We start from the raw sequence: 20158 nt of genomic DNA, 5'->3' as shown, positions 1-20158 counted from the left end.
TTTGCTCAGACCCTGCCTTAGGGCTGGGAGGTTCAATTCCCTTTCCAAACTGTTGCCCAAAAGAAGGACTGAGGCCATAGGGCTCTGACCTGCCTGGCAATGCTGCCCCGTGGTACCCAATATTCAGGAGACAGAGGGAGGAGGAATATTTGGAGGGGACTAGACAGTGACTTCTCTACCCAGGTCCTGCCAACTGTGCTCTTAGTGCCTGAAGCACTGAGAGTCTGGAGACTCCTGGAGCTAGTGTGGGTCTGAGGGGAAACTGGAACCCAGATCTTCTTCACTCTGTGCCCAGCTCTCTCTGCCCTCTGCCACATTCCCTCTCCTATCCCATAGCCTTTACCTTCCCCTTGCACCTATGACATGGGCCATCATGCTTTTTTCTTATGTCCTTTTTCTCCCACCCCCATCTGCTCCATCCTGGCTGGGGCTCCTTCTTGCCTCAGTCTCCCAGAGGCCAACAGGGTTGCTCAGACCTGATGGGAGGAGGGATTCTCAGAATTAATAGCTTGATTTCCATGACACTTAATGTTTACAAAGCCCTCCCCTCTGTCTGATTTTACCTCCCATTTACATAGCATGGATCTTCTTTGTACACATTTGTTTGAATGTTGTCTCCCCCATTAGCCTGTGAGAATGACTTTCAGTGAGAGAGATGCTACAGCTAGTTCTGATCCTCTTATGAAGAGTCAGAGGTTCCAGTACATGCAGAAGCCTGCCTTGGGTTGGCCCCCTCTTTTCCCATATGCCAAGTACCCACCCAGGCCCAAGCCCAAACCTCCCTTTCCAGCAGCTGCTAGGTAGACCAGCTCCCCTCTCTCTGATTTCCATCTGTCATTTTTCTCTTTCCCACCAATATTTCCACAAATACCTCACTATCTAAGGAGGGAAGATGGAATTTGTCCATTTCTTTGAGGAAATGTACTGCAAATTAACTTTGGAAATGAGTTATGAAGGTTTTATGCAGGATTTTCTCCTGACATTGGCCTTTGGGGGAGACACAAAAGAAATTATAAGTTCAAGCTTGGTTAAAAGCTGAAGCACTTGGTCACTAAGGAGAAGGCTGTGGGAGTCCTCTGTCAAGGTACAAGAGAAGCCATCTATGAAGCATTTATCATGCACCAGCAATTCAATAAATATTGGCAAAAAATGCAGAAAAAGAAGAGAGAGAGAGAGAGGGAGAGGGAAGAGGAGAGAGATATAAACAGAGAGGCAGAGACAGAAATGGGGGGAAAGGACAGGGAGACAGAGATAGAGGGAAAGAGGAGGGAGAGACCGACACAGAAGGAGAGGGAAAGACAGACAGACAGCGAGAGAGAACAACCATCTCTGGCCTTCAAGAAGCTTCTATTTTAAACATTCAGGGAATAGAGGCCTGGGGCCTTAAGCCTCAAATTCAGTTTGAACTAGAGCAAGGGGGAGGGAATTAGGGAGAATTCCAGTAGAATAGAAGCTCTTTGGGGACAAGGCCTTGTATCCTCTGGGTCTGGCACACAGGAGGCACTCAGTTATTGTCTGTTGGATTAAACTGGACAGAAAAGGATCCTAACAGGCAGGGATGAGGAGCCAGTGTGCTCCAGGCAGGAAGCACAGCCTGGGTAAATGCATAGAGGCAGGACATAACAGGATGAGAAGGAGAGGCAAGGCTTCTCAAGCACGGCTCAAGGCAGAATCTTTTCCCACTCCACCAAACATTTGCTCACAAATTCTTATTCATGGTCACTTATAGTCTTAGAGCTGCTTAGAACAGTGAGCGGCTAATAATATTCCCAGGTTCACTTAGCCAAGCCAGCTTTCCATCCCTATAATATCCTTGTCTAAGAACACTAGAAAACTAATCAGAATCCAAAGAATGGGAATCCCAGAGAGCTTGTGATTGGAGGCAGTGGGTGGGCACAGTGGGGAGAGTAGTGAACCTGGTGTCAGAAAGGCCTCAGATCCTGGGTGATCCTGAGCAAGACACTTGGTCTTTGCCTGCCTCAGTTCCATAAACTGTAAAATGGAAATAAGAGCACTTGTCTCCAGGTTATTGTGAAGACTTAATGAAATAATCTTTGTGAAGCACTTTCACAAAGCAGTGCGTAAATGCTACCCGTAATTATTATTATACCCTCCATAGGCAGTTGTAAGTAGTTGCTGAACAAAGTCCTGTTATCACTGGGAACTTGAGGGGATGAGGACAATGGAAGGAGCCTTGTCTCTGGAGTCAGAGGAGGGAGAATTAAGTGCTAGTACTTACTGACTTTGGGACCTGGACTTGGCACTTCTGTGCTATGAGTTTTTCTTTATCTAGAGAAGGAAAAGATCAGAATGGTCCCTCCAGCTCTGAGTATGTGATCCCCTAACCTGGATCAAATCCCTGTTGTCTGGTTTTAACTGGACTTCCCCTGCTAGACGATAGAACTTTTATTCTCTCTTTTCATTTCATTTCTTCCTTCATTCCCTCCTTCCCTCATTTCTTCCTTATCTTTTTTCCCTTCTTGCTATGTTCCTTGTTTCCTTCCCTTCTTTTGTTTTTTCTTCTTTCCTTCCTTCCTTCCTTTCTTCCTAACGTCCTTCTTTCTCCTATCTCCTCTGTTTTTTTTCTTTCTTACTCTCTTCCTTCCTTCCTTCCTATCTTCCTTCCTTCTTTCTTTTCTCCTTCCATCACTCCTTTTCTTCCATCCTTTCTCTCTCCTTTCTTCCTTTATTTTCTTCTTTCTTTCTCTGTCTCTCTCTTACTTTTTCATCTCTGTGTCCCTCTCTCTATATATACATATATATCTCCCTCTCCTTTTCTCTGTCTGTCTCTCTCTCTCTGTGTCTCTCTCTTTTTCTTCCTTTGTTTCTTTCTTTTTCATTCTCCCTCTGTCTTCCATTCTTACCAGACTCGAAATTCAGCAGCCATTCATGGTCCCAAGTCCTACAACTGATTTATTGGTGGAGGGGTTTTTTCCTGTTCTATATCCTACCTGGGCCAGCTTGCCCCACCCTAGGCAACCTGGTAGTCCTCCCCACCCAGAAACTCCTTCCATTGGTGCCAGACTAAGTGTGGACATTCAATTGACTTTAACTCTCCTGTAGCTCAGAACTTCAGAGTTCAAGGATCTCAGCCTCCCTCTCAAGTAACAAGGATCACAGGACATCCTATTTAGCTATGGCATCAATTTTCCATAGTGTAATCTTTGTAATGTTTCTGAAGCTTTTGGGGCAACTAGATGTCTCAGTGGATAGAGCTCTAGCCCTGCAGTCAGGAGGATCTGAGTTCAAATCCAGTCTCTGACACTTAACAGTTTCCTAGGTGACCCCTGGGCAAGGCACTTAACCCCAACTGTCTTGCTCCCTCTTCTCCTGTACATCAAGCCCCCCAGACCTATCCTCCTCTTCTGTTCCTCTGTTTCTGTTTGTTTGTTTGTTTTTTTTTTTTTTTTTTTTTTCCTGAGGCTGGGGTTAAGTGACTTGCCCAGGGTCACACAGCTAGGAAGTCTTAAGTGTCTGAGATCAGATTTGAACTCCCGTCCTCCTGAATTCAAGGCTGATACTCTATCCACTGCGCCACCTAGCTGCCCCCCGCCACCTAGCTGCCCCCTGTTCCTCTGTTTCTGGAGAAGAAATGTCTCCTTTCCTCGCCAAGGCCAGCCTCTTTATTTGTGTCCTCCATCTTTATGCCCTCATCTCTCCAGGACCTGGCCCTGGAGGCTATGACCTGATCCTCCCCCTCCAAATCACCAACTTGCTGCCTGCAAACATCCAGATCTCCCCCATCCTTAGAAATCCTTGTCTTGACTACTTCAAGTTACCATGTCATATCTTATAAAAGAGCTGTCTGTATTTGTCAGCAGAAATATTCCCAGATAGAATTCAGAGATTGGGCTTGCCACTGTCCCTGAACAAACTTCCATTACGTTATTGATCTTTTCCTTTCTTTTTTTCTATTCTCTTCTTCCCTTTTTTTTCCGTTCAATAAGTATTTCTTTCCTCTTCTTTCTAGTGTCTTAAAAAGAAAAAAAAAGCCTTGTAAAAAGCAGCATTCTGTAGGTGAAACAAATTCCCACATTGGCCATATGCAAAAGTGTGTGTTTCACTCCTTTTTTCCTTCTGCTGCAGATATTAATGAATGTGCATCGTCCAATGACACTTGTGGTCAGAATGCAGAGTGTGTTAATGAAAACAAGGGTTACCACTGCACTTGCATGGAGGGATACGCACTTCCTTCTGGGAAGAAGAAGTTTTCAGATGTCACTAGGAACAACTGTCAAGGTAACACCTTCTCACCCTCCTATCCTCTCCCCCCCACCCCAGCATCCTTTGTCTAGCTAGAGAATCAGTGAGGAGCTGAAAAGCTGAGGCTGAGGGCAGAGAAGTCTCTCCCTGCATGAGCCACCTCTGGCCAATGCACTTTACCCGCTCATAGGGGCAACCGCTGACCTGCCCCTTCTCCCTGACTCTAGCTCTCTCTCTGTTCTGTGTCCTTAATTCACCAGAAACTGAGACTCTGACCTGCCTGGCAATGCTGCCCCGTGGTACCCAATATTCAGGAGACAGAGGGAGGAGGGATATTGGGAGGGGACTAGAGAGTGACTTCTCTACCCAGGTCCTGCCAACTGTGCTCTGAGAGGGAGGTGCCTGAGGCACTGAGAGCCTGGAGACTCCTGGAGCTAGGGTGGGTCTGAGGGGAAACTGGAACCCAGATCTTCTTCACTCTGCGCCCAGCTCTCTCTGCCTTCTGCCACATTCCCTCTCCTATCCCATAGCCTTTACCTTCCCTTTGCACCTATGACATGGGCCATCTCACTTATTTTCTTGTGTCCTTTCTTTCCCACCTCCATTTGCTCCATCCTGGCTAGGACTCCCTCTTGGCTCAGCCTCCCAAAGGCCAACTGGGTCACCTGATGGGAGGAGGGATTCTCAGAATTAATAGCTTGATTTCCATGACACTTAATGTTTACAAAGCCCTCTGTCTGATTTTACTTCCCATTTACACTGCATGGACCTTCTTTGTACACATTTGTTTGCATGGTGTCTCCCCCATTAGTCTGTGAGCATGTCTCCAGTGAAGAAACCATTTGACTTTCTCTGAGCCCCTGCTGTACCTAGCACAGTGTCCGGCTCATAGGAAGTGCTTGACAAATGCTTGTGGACTGACTAAGAAAGATGCTATTTTTGATCTTCTTATGAAGAGTCAGAGGTTCCAGCACATATAGAAGCCTGCCTCGGCTAGGCCCCTCTCTCCCTATGTGCCAGGTCCCCTCCCGGGCCCAAGCCTCCCAAGCATCTCTGATTTCCATCTGCCATAATTATTTTTTCTCACCAATACAGATATTTAAGGAGGGGAGATGAAATTTGTCCAAGTTGACTCTGGAAAGAACTTTCCCCTGACAATGGCCTTTGGGGGAGACACCAAAGAAACTAGCAGTTCAAGCTTGGGTGAAAGCAGAGGCCTTAGCCACCATCTAGTCCAATCCCTATTCTTGGTCTGCTCAGTAAACTGATGCCCTCATATTATTACCAGATGCTCTGGGAGATCAGCTGAAGGACCCAGTGGTTCACTAAGGGCCAGCAGGAATCTCTGGGCCACATTTTGATGTAGCAGCACAGGAAGGTGGATTCTTGTAGGTCTAGTTTCTGAGGGAGGAGGGGCTGAGAAGATCCATGGAGGGCCCGGTCCTTCCTGCTCCCTGCACTAAGCCAGAAGCTGGTTCCACTGAAAGAGTGACCTTCACTCTCTACTAGTTCTGGAGGATCTGAGAGTTCTAGTTTGTTTGGATAATTCAATTCTTTCCAAGGCAAAGGGGATGGTCTCAACCAGTGGGGCAGAGTTTGAAGGTAATGGCCTTCATACAAGATGCAGCCTCCCTCCTCCCCAGATGGATGAGCCTCTCTAAGACCACAGAGCCATGCTTCACCCCAACTGGAGAGTAGAGCATCTGGGTCACTAGGAGAAGGTTGTGGGAGTCCTCTGTCAACATGCAAGAAAAGGCACATGTGAACCATTTATTAAGCACCCAGCAATTCAATAAATATTAGCAAGAAAATGCAAAGAGAGGGGAGAGAAACAGAGACAGAGACAGACAGAGATAGATACAGAGAGACAGAGACAAAGAGTCAGACACACAGAAAGGCAGAGACAGAGAGAATGACCATCTCCTGCCTTCAAGAAGCTTCTGTTAGAGAACAAGCCCCAAATTCAATGACCCCTAACTAGCTTTATGACCTTAGGCCACTTGACCTCTCTGTGCCTCAGTTTCCACATCTGGCTGTTGGGCCAGGTGAACTCTAGATTTCCTAACAACTCTTTTTCTCTGGTCATTTTAGGCTGTTTCATTCTCCATGACTCCATTTGGGGTTTTCTTGGCAGAGATACTGGAGAAGTTTGCCATTTTCTTCTCCAGCCACTTTGGCAGATGAGGAAACTGAGACAAATAAGGTTAAGAGACATGCTCAGGGTCACACAGCCAGGAAGTGTCTGAGGCCACATTTGAACTCTGGAAGATGAGTCTCCCTGACTCCAGCCCCAGCCCTGAGTCCTCAGCCCCCCTAGGAACCTGGTATATAAGGAGCATGTACTTCCTGGGTCAATTTGACCCAAATCAGGGAACAAAAGGAAATTAGTGTCACAGAGATAACTGCTTCAGGAGACCAAGGACTAGATAATATGGAGACTGATGGGAGAGGTCTGGAGGCTCCAAGAGTTTGGGATGTTTCTGGTAGCCCAGTTCCATGATCCTCAGGAGCTAGATCGTGACAAGAGGTGCCAGAGTGTCAGAAGGCCCACCCAGGTCTCTGTGGTGTCCACACTAAGGGTGTTCCTCATCCCCTTTCCCTTCCTCTTACAGATGTGGATGAATGTCAGCGCAATAGCTCTCTCTGTGCACCCCATGGGGTCTGCCTAAATACTCCTGGAAGCTACATGTGCACATGCAAGCCAGGATTTGCCAAACGAAATGGGGATCACTTAATGAACTGCGTAGGTAAGTCCCTAGGAGAGGCAGCCCAGGGGATGAATTGAGGGCCTCAGTTAATGAATGAGAAACCCCTGGGGGGCACAGCCAAGGGTCAGGGCCAAGGCAAGAAGTATCTTCTTGATGGGTACTTCCAAGGGAGAGCCTGTGGCTGAGACCCAGGAGTCCTGTCCCTAAGACCACTGCTGCTGCCTTAGTGTCCACACACTCAGGGTGTTCAGCTATGTTGTCCTCATTCTGTAAGAATGATGGTTCCCTGCAGTGCTTGGGCCCAAGTGTGCTCTCCCAGATCAGAGGTTCCTGGTTTAGTGTTTTCTGGCTGGCTCCCTGCTGTCGGCTTGGGACAGCAGCTCAAATCCCCCCTGGGGGGCTCTGCCCTGGTTCCCTGGCTCTGACTTCTCAGAAAAGCATCACCCCTTCCCCATCCAGGAGATTGGAGTTCAAACCCCACCTTGATGCTTGAGTCTTTTCCCCACATTGGACAACCTGACCTTTAGGTTTCCTTCCAGCTCTAGGACCTTCTAATAAAAAGAAGCAGGGAAAAGATGGGGGAGAGAAGGAGGTGGTTAGGATCAGTTTCCCCAAAGAAGGAAATCAGTGTCACTGGGATCGTTGTCTGAGGAGGCCCTGACCAGGAGGGATAAGGAGAATGAAGGGAGAGACCGGAGCTCCAAGGCTCCATCTGTTTCTGTCTAGTCCAGTCAGACGGGGCAAGCGGTGCTTGAGGGTGTAGAAGTCCCAGGTCCCTGCTGTGCCCAAACCCAGGTCACTAACCACCCCCTCTCCCTTCCTTTTGGAGATAAAAATGAATGTCAGAACAAATCTCTCTGTGAACCAAACGGAATCTGTGAGAATACTGTCGGAAGCTATGTGTGCAAATGCAAACCGGGCTTTGCCAAAAGCCGTGAGAACCCTGCTGAGTGTGTAGGTATGTATGCCCCTAGGGACCAGGAGTGCCCATGACCCTGTGAGGGGAGATGAACTGAGGACTCGGGGAGTCTATGAGAAGCCCCTGGGGGAGCCAGCCAAGGATCCAGGCCTTGACTGGGGAAGGGATGATGCTTCCCCAGAAGTCAGAGCCAGGAACCAGGGCAGGTCCAGCCAAGCAGGAACCTCAGCCGCTGTCCTGAGCCCAGGGCAGGGTTAGAGCCAGGAACCTCTGAGCCAGAACAAGTTTGGAGCCATGGGTTCTATGGAGCAGAACATGGGCAGCACCTGCTAGAAGCCCTGAAACCTTGAGACCCTGTGAGCACTGAGGCGGCCATGTGCCAGATTGCTGGGAAGGACAGTTACTTCAGAATAGGAATCCTGGCTTTGAGGCACTGGCAGTGCCCACTCTGAGAGCATGGACAGGTCTGCCCCCTCAGAGCTCAGGGAGCAGAACCCCCAGCCCACCTGTTGAAGGTGTGGCAAAGAAAGGCTCTGTGAACCTTGAGGTGCCACAGAAATGGGCCATTGTTATTATCTTTCCTGGCTGATTTCCCTTTGCCACAGGGAGTCCACACATTGGCCTTCCTCCATAAGTGTCTAACTCTGACTGGGCACGTGGACCAGCTCTCTGACTTCCTTCACTCTCTTCATACCCCCAGACCATCTTTTTCTTTTTTCATGCATTTCTCTGAGGACTTTGTGCCCTCTGTTCTTTGGAGCTCCTCACTGGTTGTTGGATACAGGGGCTCAATCCTCGAAGGCTTCTCTAGTGTCCCCTGTGAGGACTTCAGTTATGTTCTATGTCTCACAGCCAATTTCAGTATTGAAAAATAGACCTTTATTTACCAGAAGAAATTAAGGATCATTAGAAAAGATTGTCAGTTCCCTAAATTCTATACTGCTATTCTTCTCAGCTTCATTTTGAGTCCAATTCACTTCTTATCTTTACTATGGTCCCAAATATATAGGTTTTCCGTTCAACTACAAAACAATCTGGACTAGAGACATTCTTCATCCTCTTAGTCTTTTCTGTGTGGATGGTCAGGACACATTCTTTTTAAGTGGTTGTGGATTGGAGAGATACAAATAAAAATAATTATCATAGATCCTGCCTTCAGGGAACTTCTAAAGGATGGGAAATTATGTTACACAAATAGAATACAAAGTAGATTGTGATTGGGGCTTCTCCAAGAGAAAAATAACAATAACAAAAATTTATGTATGGGGAAATGTGAACAGGGAGGGGATTTCTTTGAGCTGGAGAAAGGGGGAGGGAATCAGAGAAGATTCCAATAGAATGGAAGCTCTTTGGGGACAAGGGGGACGTTCTTGGTTTTGGCTTTGCATCCTCAGGGCCTGGCACACAGGAAGCATTCAGTTATTGTTTGCTGAATTAAACTGAACAGAAAAAGATTTTAACAGGCAGAGATGAAGAGGAAGTGTGCTCCAGGCAGTGGACACAACCTGGATAAATGCATAGGGGCAGGATATGATAGGATGAAAAGAAGCAGAGTTTCCCAATCATGGATCAAGGCAGAATGCTTTTCCCACTCCACCAAACATTTACTTATAAATTCTTACTTATGATCATTTATAGTCTTAGAGCAGCAAGAGGCTAATGATATTCCCAGGTCTTCTGACTCCAAGGCCAGCTCTCTGTCCCTACAATATCCTTGTCTAAGAGCACTAGAAAACCAATCAAAATGTAAAGAAACTGAATCCCAGAGAGCTTGTGATTGGAGATAGCGGGTGAGCACAATGGGAGAGTACTGGATCTGCAGTCAAAAAGGCTTCAGATCTTGGATGATCCTGAGCAAGACACAGACTCTGCCTGCCTCAGTTCCATAAACTGTAAAATGGAAATAAAAGCACTTGTCTCCTGGTTGTCGGGAGACGGTATTTGTAAAGCACTTTATAAAAGCTAACTACAATTGTACGTATTATCCATAGGCAGGTTGTAAATAGCTGCTGAAGAAAATCATGTTATTACTGGGAAGTTGAGGGGAACAATGGAAGGAGCCTTGTCTCTGGAGTCAGAGGAGGGAGAATCAAAGTCCCACCTTTGATACTTATTGGTTGTGTGACCCTATACTAGTCTCTTACCTAATCTGGGTTTCTCTTTCTTTTTCTTTAAAAAGGGCAAGTTGGGATGGTCCTTCCAGCTCTAAGCACATGATCCTATATTTTGGATCAAATTCTGTTGTCTGATTTTAACTGGATCTTCCCTGCTAGATAATAGTCCTTTTATCCTTTTTTTTCCCATTTCTTTTCTTCTTTCCTTCCTTCCTTGGTCTCCCAATCTCACCAAGCTGGAAATGCAGCAGCCACTCATAGTCCCAACCCCACAATTGATTTATTGGAAGACTTTTCTCCTGTTCCATTTTAAACCTGGGTTAGCTTTCCCCTCCCTAGGCAGCCTGGCAGCCCTCTCCAAACAGGAAGTCACTATATTGGTGCCAGACTTAGTGTGGACATTCCACTGACTTTAACCCTCCTGTAGCTCAGAAATCCAGAGCTCAAGTGATCCACTTCAGCCTCCCTCCCCTCAGAAGGGATTACAGGGCATCCTACCTAACTAAGTCTTTTATTTGTCCATTTATTTATTTGTAATCTCTATAATGCTTCTAAAGTATCTAATTTTCTAATGGGGCACTTCAAAGCCCTTTCTCCTTAAAACCCTCGTGGCCATGACCCCTTTCCCCCTTGGGTCTTGGCAGAGATCTGTCCTACTTTCCTGAGAAGATCAAGGCTGCTCTTCCAGCTCCTTCACCCTCTGGACATCAAGCCTCCCAGACCTATCCTCTTCTTCTGTTCTTGTTTCTGGGGAAACAGCTCCTTTCCCTGCCAAGGCCAGCCCCTTGTGCCCTCTATCTTTATACCCTCTTATCTCTCCAGGAGCTGGTCCTGGAGACCACGATCTAACCTCTCTCTCCAAATCATCAGCCTCCCCTTCCTGGTTGCCTGTAAACACCCAGATCTCCCCCATCATTAGAATCCCTGTCTTGACCTCCTCGGCTTACCATCCTGTATCTTTTCTTCCTTTAACTGTTGAGTCCTTACTTAGTGACCTCATCAGTATCCTGGGCTTGTTATCACCAGGTATGAGTATGTGGGGGCAATGCTAAGATCAAAGATATGTAATTGACTGGAGCACAGAAGTAGGTGATGAGATTTAAATTGACTAAAGAATTGATAGATTAAGTTTCCTGAGGGATCTTCAGTCTGTATGAAATAGCCTAAAAAGAGAGCAGAAATTAAAACAGAAGGTGAAGATTATGAGGCAGAAATAGCACTGAGAAGGGAGTCCTGGGACAAAGGCACCAGTATCTGGATTGGATAAAAATTTGAGAGATGAAAACTCAAATGAGAGGTGACTGAAGGTTGAAGGCAGAGGGAGACTTTGGAAGCAGAAAGGGGGAGTACCAAGTATTGTGGGGAAGTCACAATGCAACTGAGGCATCCTTGTGAGCCAATAGGAAGAACTCTGGGGCCAGAGTACCTGGGCTCACATTTCATCTCTGATGCTTAATACCTGTGTAAATCTGTGCAGGTCACAAACCCTCTGGGTCTATTTCCTCATCTGTAACATTTGGGTGTTACATCAAATGACCTCTATATTCCCTTCCAGTTTTCTAATTCTATAATAAATAGGAGTCTGCTAGTTGGACCAATTTCACCCCAAGAGGAGAATGGAAGGAAACTGGTTTTCCTCAGATCATTGTCTCCAGAGGCCCAGGTCAGGAAGTGATATAAACACTGAAGGGAGAGATTTGTGGGTTCCAAGGGCTTGGGATGTTTCTGTCCAGCCCAGTTCCCATCCTTCCCACAGACAGACATTGGCAGAAGATGCCAGCAAACCCCACCCAGATCTCTTATGTGTCTAAACCATAGGTGCCCCTCACTCCCTTTCCCTTCTTCTTACATGGATGAATGTCTGCTTAACAGCTCACCCTGTGCACCCCACAGGGTCTGTAATACACCCTTTGGAAGTTAGCCAAAAGCAGAAAGAACCAGAGGATAGGTATGCCCCTAGGAGCACATAGACTCATAACTGGGGAAGGCAGCTCTGGGACTCCCAGGAAATGAACTGAGGCATTCAGTGAGTCCATGAGAAGCCCCTGGGTGAGCCAGCCAAGGCAGAAAACAGCTTGTATGGGGAAGGAGTGGTGCTTTCTCCAAAAGTCAGAGCTAAAGGAGCAGGGCAAAGCCATCCTGGAGAGGGAGGGGGGAGATTGGGGCTTTTTTCCAGAGCCATGGCAGGGAGTCAGCCACAAAACATGAAACCAGGAACCTCTGGGCTGGGAGAGGAAGTCTGGGCCCAAGCCCTGCAGGGAACAGAATGTGGAAAGCACCAAGCAGATACCCTGGAGCCCCTGTGGGCACGGAGGTTGCCCAGGAGCCGTTTGGTGGCAAGAGCAACAGGCTTGGGGACAGAGTTCCTTAGTCTGACCCAGTGGCACTGATTGGCATTCCCTGCTCTGGCCACTCACACTGGGCTTAGGCTGGAGAGAGATCCAACCCCCTCCCGGGGGTGTGGAAAGGTAGGCTTTGTAGCTGTCCAGGTGAGACAGTGTTCTGAGATAACCTTGGACTTCTTAACCTTGACCTTCCCCCTCAGATGGTCCCAGCCTCAGTTTGGGTAGAAGAACTAAGATGTTAACTTGGCCTCTCTTGGGCAGGGTGAGTCTAGCTCACCAAGGCAGGAAGAGAATTGAAAATACACCTCCAATCCCTTACTGGTGAGAAAGGAGGATTTTGTCCCTTCCCCACCCCAGCCTCTAACTCATGGTGGTGACCAAGTTGGACTTTGTAAGGGGAAGCCTGGCAGGAGGGAGGTCCAGGTTCCTGTTTTTAAAAGTGGAAGTGGGGGGTAGAGTGGGACCTTAGAAGGGAACAGGGGTCCAGGACACCCATGTTAATACGAGTTCTGCCAGGGGGCCACAGGCCAGATGGAAAGGGAACAAACCTGGAAATGAAGTTCAGGTCCTGGCCCTGCCCAGCCTAAATGATCCTCTGGGCCCACACCCCTGCTCTGTCTGGCAGGGGCGGGGGGTGTTGAATTCTCTTAATTTTCCTCATTAGTGAAGAGCAGGTTACTCATCCCTACTCTGCACCTGACTTTGGTGAATCTGGGTAGATTTTGAATCTGGGACAGATGGAAGATGACAACACATGGACTCAGAGAAATGTGGGACCAAATGCAGTCTATGCTCCATACTGAAGCCATGTTCATAGGCAGGGCCTTCACTTCTCCCATCTCTAAAGGGGGGATGAACCTTTTCATGCTGGGTCCTCCTCTGGCAGTCTGCCAGAGGGGACCTCTAGGTCCCTTCTCAGAAGAAAGCTTTTAAAATAACTGAAAAGAATGCCCAATTTCATTTAGATGTGAATGAAAATGAAGCTTCCTTTTTTTTTTTTTTTTTTTTTTTTTTTTTTGCAAATTCCCTGGCTCCCTGAAATCTCTCTTTGGATACACCAGAGTCACTGAACTCAGGTTAAGAATCCTGAGATTTTAGGCCTTTCTTGTACCTCATTCTGGGCTCCCATGGGTCTGGATTGAGCAAGCTGAGAAAGGATCAAGAGAGAAGTGTGACTGAAAAAAAGATAGATGTGAAAAGCATCCAGTGGAATGAGTTGTTTTTTTGGTGCTTTATTATCATCAGTAATCACAGTTCTGGGCCTTGGCCAAAGTAGGGCTCACACGGGGACATCCAGCTAGAGACCATGCCTGAGAAGCAGAGGGGAACAGGCTCTGGACCTGCAGTTGGGGCTCCTTTGTTCAGGTCTCAGCTTTGCCACTCATTATTGCCCCTTCCCTGCTTTTCAGTGCTTGGCTTTCTCAGTTGTAAAGTGAAGTTGGGTGCAATCTTCTCCGAATTCCTTCTAGCAGTAAATCCTGCTTCTATGCTACCCCACTAATGGTGTTGCCTTCCCTGTCTCCTTCACAGAGATCCGCTTCCCTTCCTGGATACCACCCCGTGAAGTCCACCAGGTGAGTGGGTATTTGGTAGAAACCTGAGATCCTCCTTGACCCCTTCCTTCTCCCCCTGGTACCCCAGCAGGGCTCTGGGACCCCTAATTCTCAGTCCTGTTTTCCCTCTTTCCAGGACTTCCTCGACCACTTGAGCTCTATGCCCAGCAAATTCAAAGCTGCCTCTGCCCAAAAATCCATTGAGGTAAGAAGACCCTGGATCCTAGGAGAAAGAAGGGACTACCTCTAGCACCGAGCGACAGCTGGATCTATGCCCATCAAACACTGTTCACACATCAGGATGCACAGAGCTGGCCCTCCCTATCAATCCAACACACACACACACACACACACACACACACACAAGCAGGTGCAGGGGATGGCAAGGGGGCATAGTGAAAAGTGTACTGAATTAGGAGTCAGATCTTACTTTGGACTCCAGATTTCTTCTTTGCTCTTTGGGTGCAATGTGTTAGTTAATCATGTAATAAATCTCTGTGAGCCTCAGTTTACTAATGCAAGTAGAGCTGGGCCTGATGGTGCACTACTCCAGTCCCTGCCAGTGCGAGATGGAAGCTGGTGAATCACTTAGCTCAAGGGGCCAACATTCAGAAAGGTTATGGGGAGGTTATGCCCTGGTCTGGCACAGTCACTTAGACATTACAAGATGCCCAAGAATAAGCAAATCAGCTAAGTCAGAAACGCGGAGCAGTTTAAAAGCCTCCATGCACATCAGCGCTGACTGGATCAGCTCCATGAGTGGCCGCTGCACATCCAGCCTAGGAAGATCCAATCTTGGGGTGCAGATAGAAGAGGAAGGGAAAAGAGTTGGGGACAGGGCTGATGCCAATTTTAATATCCTTCCAGCTGTTGGGCAAGTTTAGTGTAATAAAAAGAACAGGATTTTAGGAGCCAGGCCCTAGATTCAAACCCTAGCACTGCTAGGTATCAGCCAGGTGACCTTGGTTGTCACTGCCCTTCTCTGGCCCTGTTTCCTCATTTGAAAAAGGAGGAAGCTGAACTGGATGATCTAATATTGATACCCCACAAGCACACACATGCACACAAACACCCCTAGTTGTTTTTGCTTATTGCAGACCGGGGTTCTGAGGCAGGAAAAAAATGCGGGAAAGAGGAATGACTTGTCCTTTTGGGGTGAATTTCATGCTGTCCTGGATCTGCCTTCAATAGATGAACAGCCCCGGTTTCTGCTGGCTCTCTGGTTTCCCAGCGCGGTAAGGGACCCAAGAGGACTGACAGCTGATTCACTCTCGATGCTCTTCTCCCTCTCCCAACCCCAGAATTTCGTGCAGGATATGGAGCGACTTCTGAAGATATCCCAAGGCATGGAACATCTGCCTGTGGAGATTCGGCTCCAAGTGGCCACATATGTGCTCTCTATCACCGAACAAATCCTTCGGGACCTCGCCCAGGCCATGCCCAATGGCGGCGCAGTCTTCCATACCAGGAACGGCACAGGTGCGCAAGCCCCTCCCCGTCCCCCCTCCCTGTCCGCAGCTTCTCCGGGCTTCCACACTGAACTCTTCCCGCTTCCTCAGAACTGTCCCTGAACATTACGGACAAGCCGGTGGGGAAGGCTGAGATAGGCAGGAGCCATGCGAAGATGACGCTGGACTGGAGTTTGGCTTTGACGCCTGGTAGCTCAGGTAAGGGGACCAGATAGAGAACCGGAAAGGCTGGGAAAGGGGCGGGGCCACGTGCCACGTGACAGGCTGAGGCCCGGGGACCACTCCTGGGAGTGATGGGGCAGGAGGAAGAGAGCAGGCTTTAGGGGAGCAGCGCCCATTCCTCCATCCACCCGTGACTGCGCGCCTGCCAGGAAGTGCCCGCCACACAGGGACAGGTGTTTGCCTTCGTGGAGTTTATAATCTAGTAGGAAGAGAAAGAAATCCATTAGGTTCACTTATATTCAATAGTGCCTTAAATACAAGAGTAAATGCCGAAGTCGGAGGAGAAAGGTGGACCGGGGAAACTCCTAGAGAGCTGGCGGGGAGTCTGACTATAAAGAAGAGACAGGAGGTGGGGGAGGGGGAGGGGAGTCTCAGACCTAGGGCCGGACGGGCGCTGCCTCCACAGGGAGCCATTTGGTCTCATTTAGAACACAACTTGAGAAAACGACAGACAAGCAGGAGGCAGCCTCTGCACACAGAGGGGGAGGGGAGATTCCTGGAGGAGCCGGCTCGGAGCCGGGCCAGCCGGGGACCAGGGCTGAGTCATCACTTGCCCCCACAGAGCCGGCTATCGTGGGCCTGTTCTCCACTTATGACATGGAGAAGCTGCTGGCCCAAGCTCCGCTGGTCCTGGAGCCCGAGGAGCAGGCTCGCCTGCAGGAAGTGAATGAAGCCCCAGTGAAGGGGGGAGCTCCGGTTCTGCTCTCCGCAGTCAGCACGGCCTTCCTGAGCAACCAGGACACGGCCCATCTCAGCTCCCCGGTCACCTTCGCCTTCGCCCACTCAGTGAGTGCCCCCGGGGCTGGGGGGCTGCCAGATCCCGTCTGTCAGTCCCCTGAAGGGTCCTGGGAACGTTTAACCCAGAGAACAGCGGCCTTGGTACACACCAACAGTTCTGCAGAGTGAGGGAATGCAGTCTAATGCACTTGACCTCACAGGGCGGTCCGGGAGCAGCTGAGGGGTGCGGGGTGGGTAGTTTCAGGTTTGATGATTGGAAAAACTGAGATGGGCGCCCAGGAGGTAGATGGCGCCTCCTTCCGCCCCCCCCCCCCCATCACTAGGTCTGCAGCAGAGGCTGACGCAGCGCCCTCTGCTGCCGAGCCCTTTAACCTCAGATTCCCGGACTCCCGCTGCCGGGGACTCGGGCTGAGCCTCAGTTTCCCCGCTGGGACAGCAGCTTTCTCCGGCCCAAACCCGCGCTGCCCGCCACAAAGGCTGCCCTTCTTGTGCCCGCAGAAAACGCCTAGGCTTGAGCCAGGTCAGGAAGTGATCTGCGCCTTCTGGCAACACGACAACGGGAGCGGTCACTGGGCAACCACGGGCTGTCGGGTGGTGGGGACCAACGAGAGCAGCACCACCTGCAGCTGCAACCACCTCAGCAGCTTCGCCATCCTCGTGGCCCACTACGACGTGGAGGTGAGGGGGCGGGGCAAAGGGGAAGCCTAAATGGTGGCGTCATTAGAAGGGGATGGGGGAAGAGGGGAAGGAATCAGGGTGGACAGCGGGGTGTGTATGGGGGGAGGGGAGCGGCGTCCCGCACTAGGACCAGGGGGTGGCCCTGACCTCGGGCCCCGGTCTCCGACCCTCCGCTTGGCCGCAGGACTGGACGCTGTCGGTGATCACGAAGGTGGGGCTGGGAGTGTCCCTGGTTTGCCTCCTCCTCTGCATCTTCACCTTCCTGCTGTGCCGCTCCATCCAAGGCTCCCGCACCACCATCCACCTGCACCTGTGCCTCTGCCTCTTCGTCGGTTCCACCGTCTTCCTGGCGGGCAGCGCCAACCCCGGCCAGGGACAGGTACGCACCCCCCCACCCCCCGGGGCTTCTGGGTGCTCAGAGCCCGGGCCAGGAAGCCACAGGAGGCCTGGCCACTAGCCCGGGGCGTGTTCCTTCTAGGCGGGTTAAGTGGGCGGGGACAGGGGGAGGGGCTTCGGGGAGGCCGCGGGGCGGGGGGAGGGAGAAGGGCGGGAGCCCGGGCTGACCCCGCCGGCCGGGCCTTGTCTCCCCGGGCGCAGGTGGGGCTGCGCTGCCGCCTAGTGGCCGGCCTGCTGCACTACTGCTTCCTGGCCGCCTTCTGTTGGATGTGCCTCGAGGGCCTGGAGCTCTACTTCCTCGTGGTGCGCGTGTTCCCGGGGCCCGGCCTCCGCACGCGCTGGCTCTGCCTGCTCGGCTACGGGACGCCCGCTCTCATCGTGGCCATCTCGGCGGCAGTCTACAGCCAGGGCTACGGCCGGCCGCGCTAGTGAGTGCGCGGCTCCTCCCCCGGGCCCGCCCCTCCCGCTCTCCCTCCCCCACGCCGCCTCTCGGCCCCACGGGGGAGTGGGATGTGGGGCGATCCGACTTTCCTCCCCTTTCTCTTTCCTTCCCTCTGCTCTTTCCCTCCCCTTTCCTTCTTCCCCCCTTTTCAGCCTTCTTTCCCTTTCGTCTTTCCCCTTCCCCTCCCGTTTCTTTTTCCCTTATTCCCCTACATTCTCTTTCCCTCCTCCGCCTCAGAGGAGCATACGGATCTTCCCCGCCCCCATGCCCTTCTCTTCCCTCTGGGGGAGGGCCGTGGGACAAGCGGGGTGTTCCCCCAGTCTCTTTTTCTTCCGGTAGCAGGGCCTCCTCCCTCCCATCCCCCCTTTTTCCCCAAGGGTGTGGGGGGCGGTCGGGCAGGGAGCTCACTGATGGTACCCTCCCCCTCCTTCCATGCAGCTGTTGGCTGAGCCTGAAAAATGGCTTCATCTGGAGCTTCCTGGGACCCATTACACTCATCATTGCAGTAAGTCACCCACCATCACCTGTTCCTTGGACAACTCCCAGATTCCCACTTACAACTCCCAGGTGCACTCTAGTACTGATGACTCGGAACATTAACCCAGTCTGGCTTTCTTCCCCAGTTCAATGCCTTCATCTTTGTGGTCACTATATGGAAACTCACCCAGAAGTTCTCAGAGATCAACCCTGACATGAAAAAGTTAAAGAAAGCCAGGTAATAAATGTGTGGTATGGAGGGGGGAGGGGAGCGGACTGGCCCCCACTTGGGTTGTTGGGAGGGGAGGGGAGCCTGGCTTATCGGTCTGGTCTTGCAATCTGCCAATCTACAACAGGATGCTGACCTTCACAGCCATTGCTCAACTCTGCATCCTGGGCTGTACCTGGATTTTTGGTCTGTTCCTATTTGGCCCTCAGAGTCAGGTCCTGGTCTACATTTTCACCATCCTCAACTGCTTCCAAGGCTGCTTCCTCTTTCTGCTGCATTGTCTTCTCAACAAGAAGGTCAGGGCAGCCCCCATGCATGGGACTGGGCACCAGAGCAGGGAGGAGCCCTACAGAGCTCTGATGTAATGGGATTAATTCTGTGCTCAGAATCAGTCAGTCAACAAGCATTAATTAAGGCCGCCTGTTATGGTGGGCCCCGCTCTAAGCATTGGAGGCCTAAAAAACATAAGAACAGGAAGCCCCTGGAGTTATTGACTAGGAAGAATGAGTTGGTTGGCTCTGGGCTTGGAAGAATAAAACTGGACAGCTCAGTGGAGGGTGGACAGGAGTGGAGACTTAGCAGGCAGACTCATCAAAAAGTTACTGCAAGTTCAGGCATGTGGAGGAGTGGTGGCAGTGCCAGAAAAGAGCCTGCAAAAGATGTGGCATCAAGGGGACTTGGCAGTGGATCAGCCTGCATGTGGGGGTGGAGGGGCTTTGGATTCCAGCACTTAACTGCCACACAAAACAGTTGAGGCCAAGGGGCCTAAAGCCTATGAACCTCCGCTAAGGCCACAGCCAAGATTCATCTTGCCCCACTCAATTTCCCTGTAGGTTCGGGAGGAATACCGGCGCTGGGCCTGCATCGTCACCAAGAGCAAGTACAATGAGTTTTCCACCTCTACAACAAGCCAGAGCCAGAGCCGGGTAAGGGGGGGAGGGGGCAGGCAAGAGTGGCCACCCAGTGGGATGGGCAGAAGGCCAAGGGGAGGATCCAGGGCCAACTAAGACCCTTCTCTCCCTTCTCAGGCCCTCAGACCCTCGCTGGAGTCTGGGATGTGATCTGCACCGACGAGCCCCATGGGGACACAGCAGCTTTTGCACATGCCAAAGAATGATTCTGCCACCTCTTCTCTAGCCTCTTGCCTACTACTCCTAGGGAGTCCATCTTCCTTACAAGGCAGGCCTCATCCAAGGAACACAAGCTCAAGGGAATCAAAATGTAGCTCATGCTGTCCTGAGGGAGAGCGGAAAACCTGCCCTGGTTTAGAAACAAGCAGCTCATGATACCTTCCCCCACCAGAGCCAGCCCCCTGGGGAGGGTGCTCTCTGAGCCAGGCCTGGGCCTCTGTTCCCTCCCCCAGCTTTGGCACCAAAGGCCAGGTTCACAGAAGATGAGATGGAATCCATTTCCTTTTTCTCACATTATTAGGGAAAGAGTGTAACATCAGTGACTGAGGCAAACGGTACAAAGGGGCTTGTTCCCCATCCCTATCTACTAGTAGGGGTGGGGGGGCACAGGCAGCTCTGTCAGTGGACTTTAAAAAATTTGTTTATATTTATCTTTTTTAAGCTTTCTAAGGTTGATATTTCAGATTAAACAGGTTGAGTTGATGCATGAGTTAATAATTTGTTAATTCTCAACATATCCACAAAGAGGATTCTA

The 20158-nt window shown here is 50.4% G+C and overlaps 1 protein-coding gene across 6 annotated transcripts in view; it reads left to right on the top strand.

Annotated features, from left to right (window-relative positions):
* Nucleotides 1-20106, top strand: part of ADGRE5 (adhesion G protein-coupled receptor E5) — a 76628-nt gene extending 56522 nt beyond the window's left edge. For 4 of the 6 annotated variants that reach the window (XM_074310052.1, XM_074310043.1, XM_074310058.1 and 1 more), the window contains 16 exons: nucleotides 4087-4239; nucleotides 6816-6950; nucleotides 7741-7869; nucleotides 13820-13863; nucleotides 13979-14047; nucleotides 15144-15321; nucleotides 15402-15509; nucleotides 16096-16319; nucleotides 16770-16949; nucleotides 17134-17328; nucleotides 17547-17773; nucleotides 18226-18292; nucleotides 18411-18502; nucleotides 18621-18789; nucleotides 19327-19419; nucleotides 19522-20106. In XM_074310052.1, coding sequence (XP_074166153.1) covers nucleotides 4087-4239; nucleotides 6816-6950; nucleotides 7741-7869; nucleotides 13820-13863; nucleotides 13979-14047; nucleotides 15144-15321; nucleotides 15402-15509; nucleotides 16096-16319; nucleotides 16770-16949; nucleotides 17134-17328; nucleotides 17547-17773; nucleotides 18226-18292; nucleotides 18411-18502; nucleotides 18621-18789; nucleotides 19327-19419; nucleotides 19522-19554 — 2096 coding nt within the window. In that variant the 3' untranslated portion in view covers nucleotides 19555-20106. The remainder of the gene's footprint in view (nucleotides 1-4086; nucleotides 4240-6815; nucleotides 6951-7740; nucleotides 7870-13819; nucleotides 13864-13978; nucleotides 14048-15143; nucleotides 15322-15401; nucleotides 15510-16095; nucleotides 16320-16769; nucleotides 16950-17133; nucleotides 17329-17546; nucleotides 17774-18225; nucleotides 18293-18410; nucleotides 18503-18620; nucleotides 18790-19326; nucleotides 19420-19521) is intronic. The other 2 variants (XM_074310078.1, XM_074310088.1) reach the window with 2 other exon arrangements.
* The last annotated feature ends 52 nt before the right edge of the window (nucleotides 20107-20158 follow it).

The sequence above is a fragment of the Sminthopsis crassicaudata genome, chromosome 1 (assembly GCF_048593235.1).
Source record: "Sminthopsis crassicaudata isolate SCR6 chromosome 1, ASM4859323v1, whole genome shotgun sequence".
Lineage (NCBI taxonomy): Eukaryota > Metazoa > Chordata > Mammalia > Dasyuromorphia > Dasyuridae > Sminthopsis > Sminthopsis crassicaudata.
The sequence above is the reverse complement of the archived record's forward strand: the minus strand, read 5'-3'. Positions and strand labels throughout refer to the sequence as shown.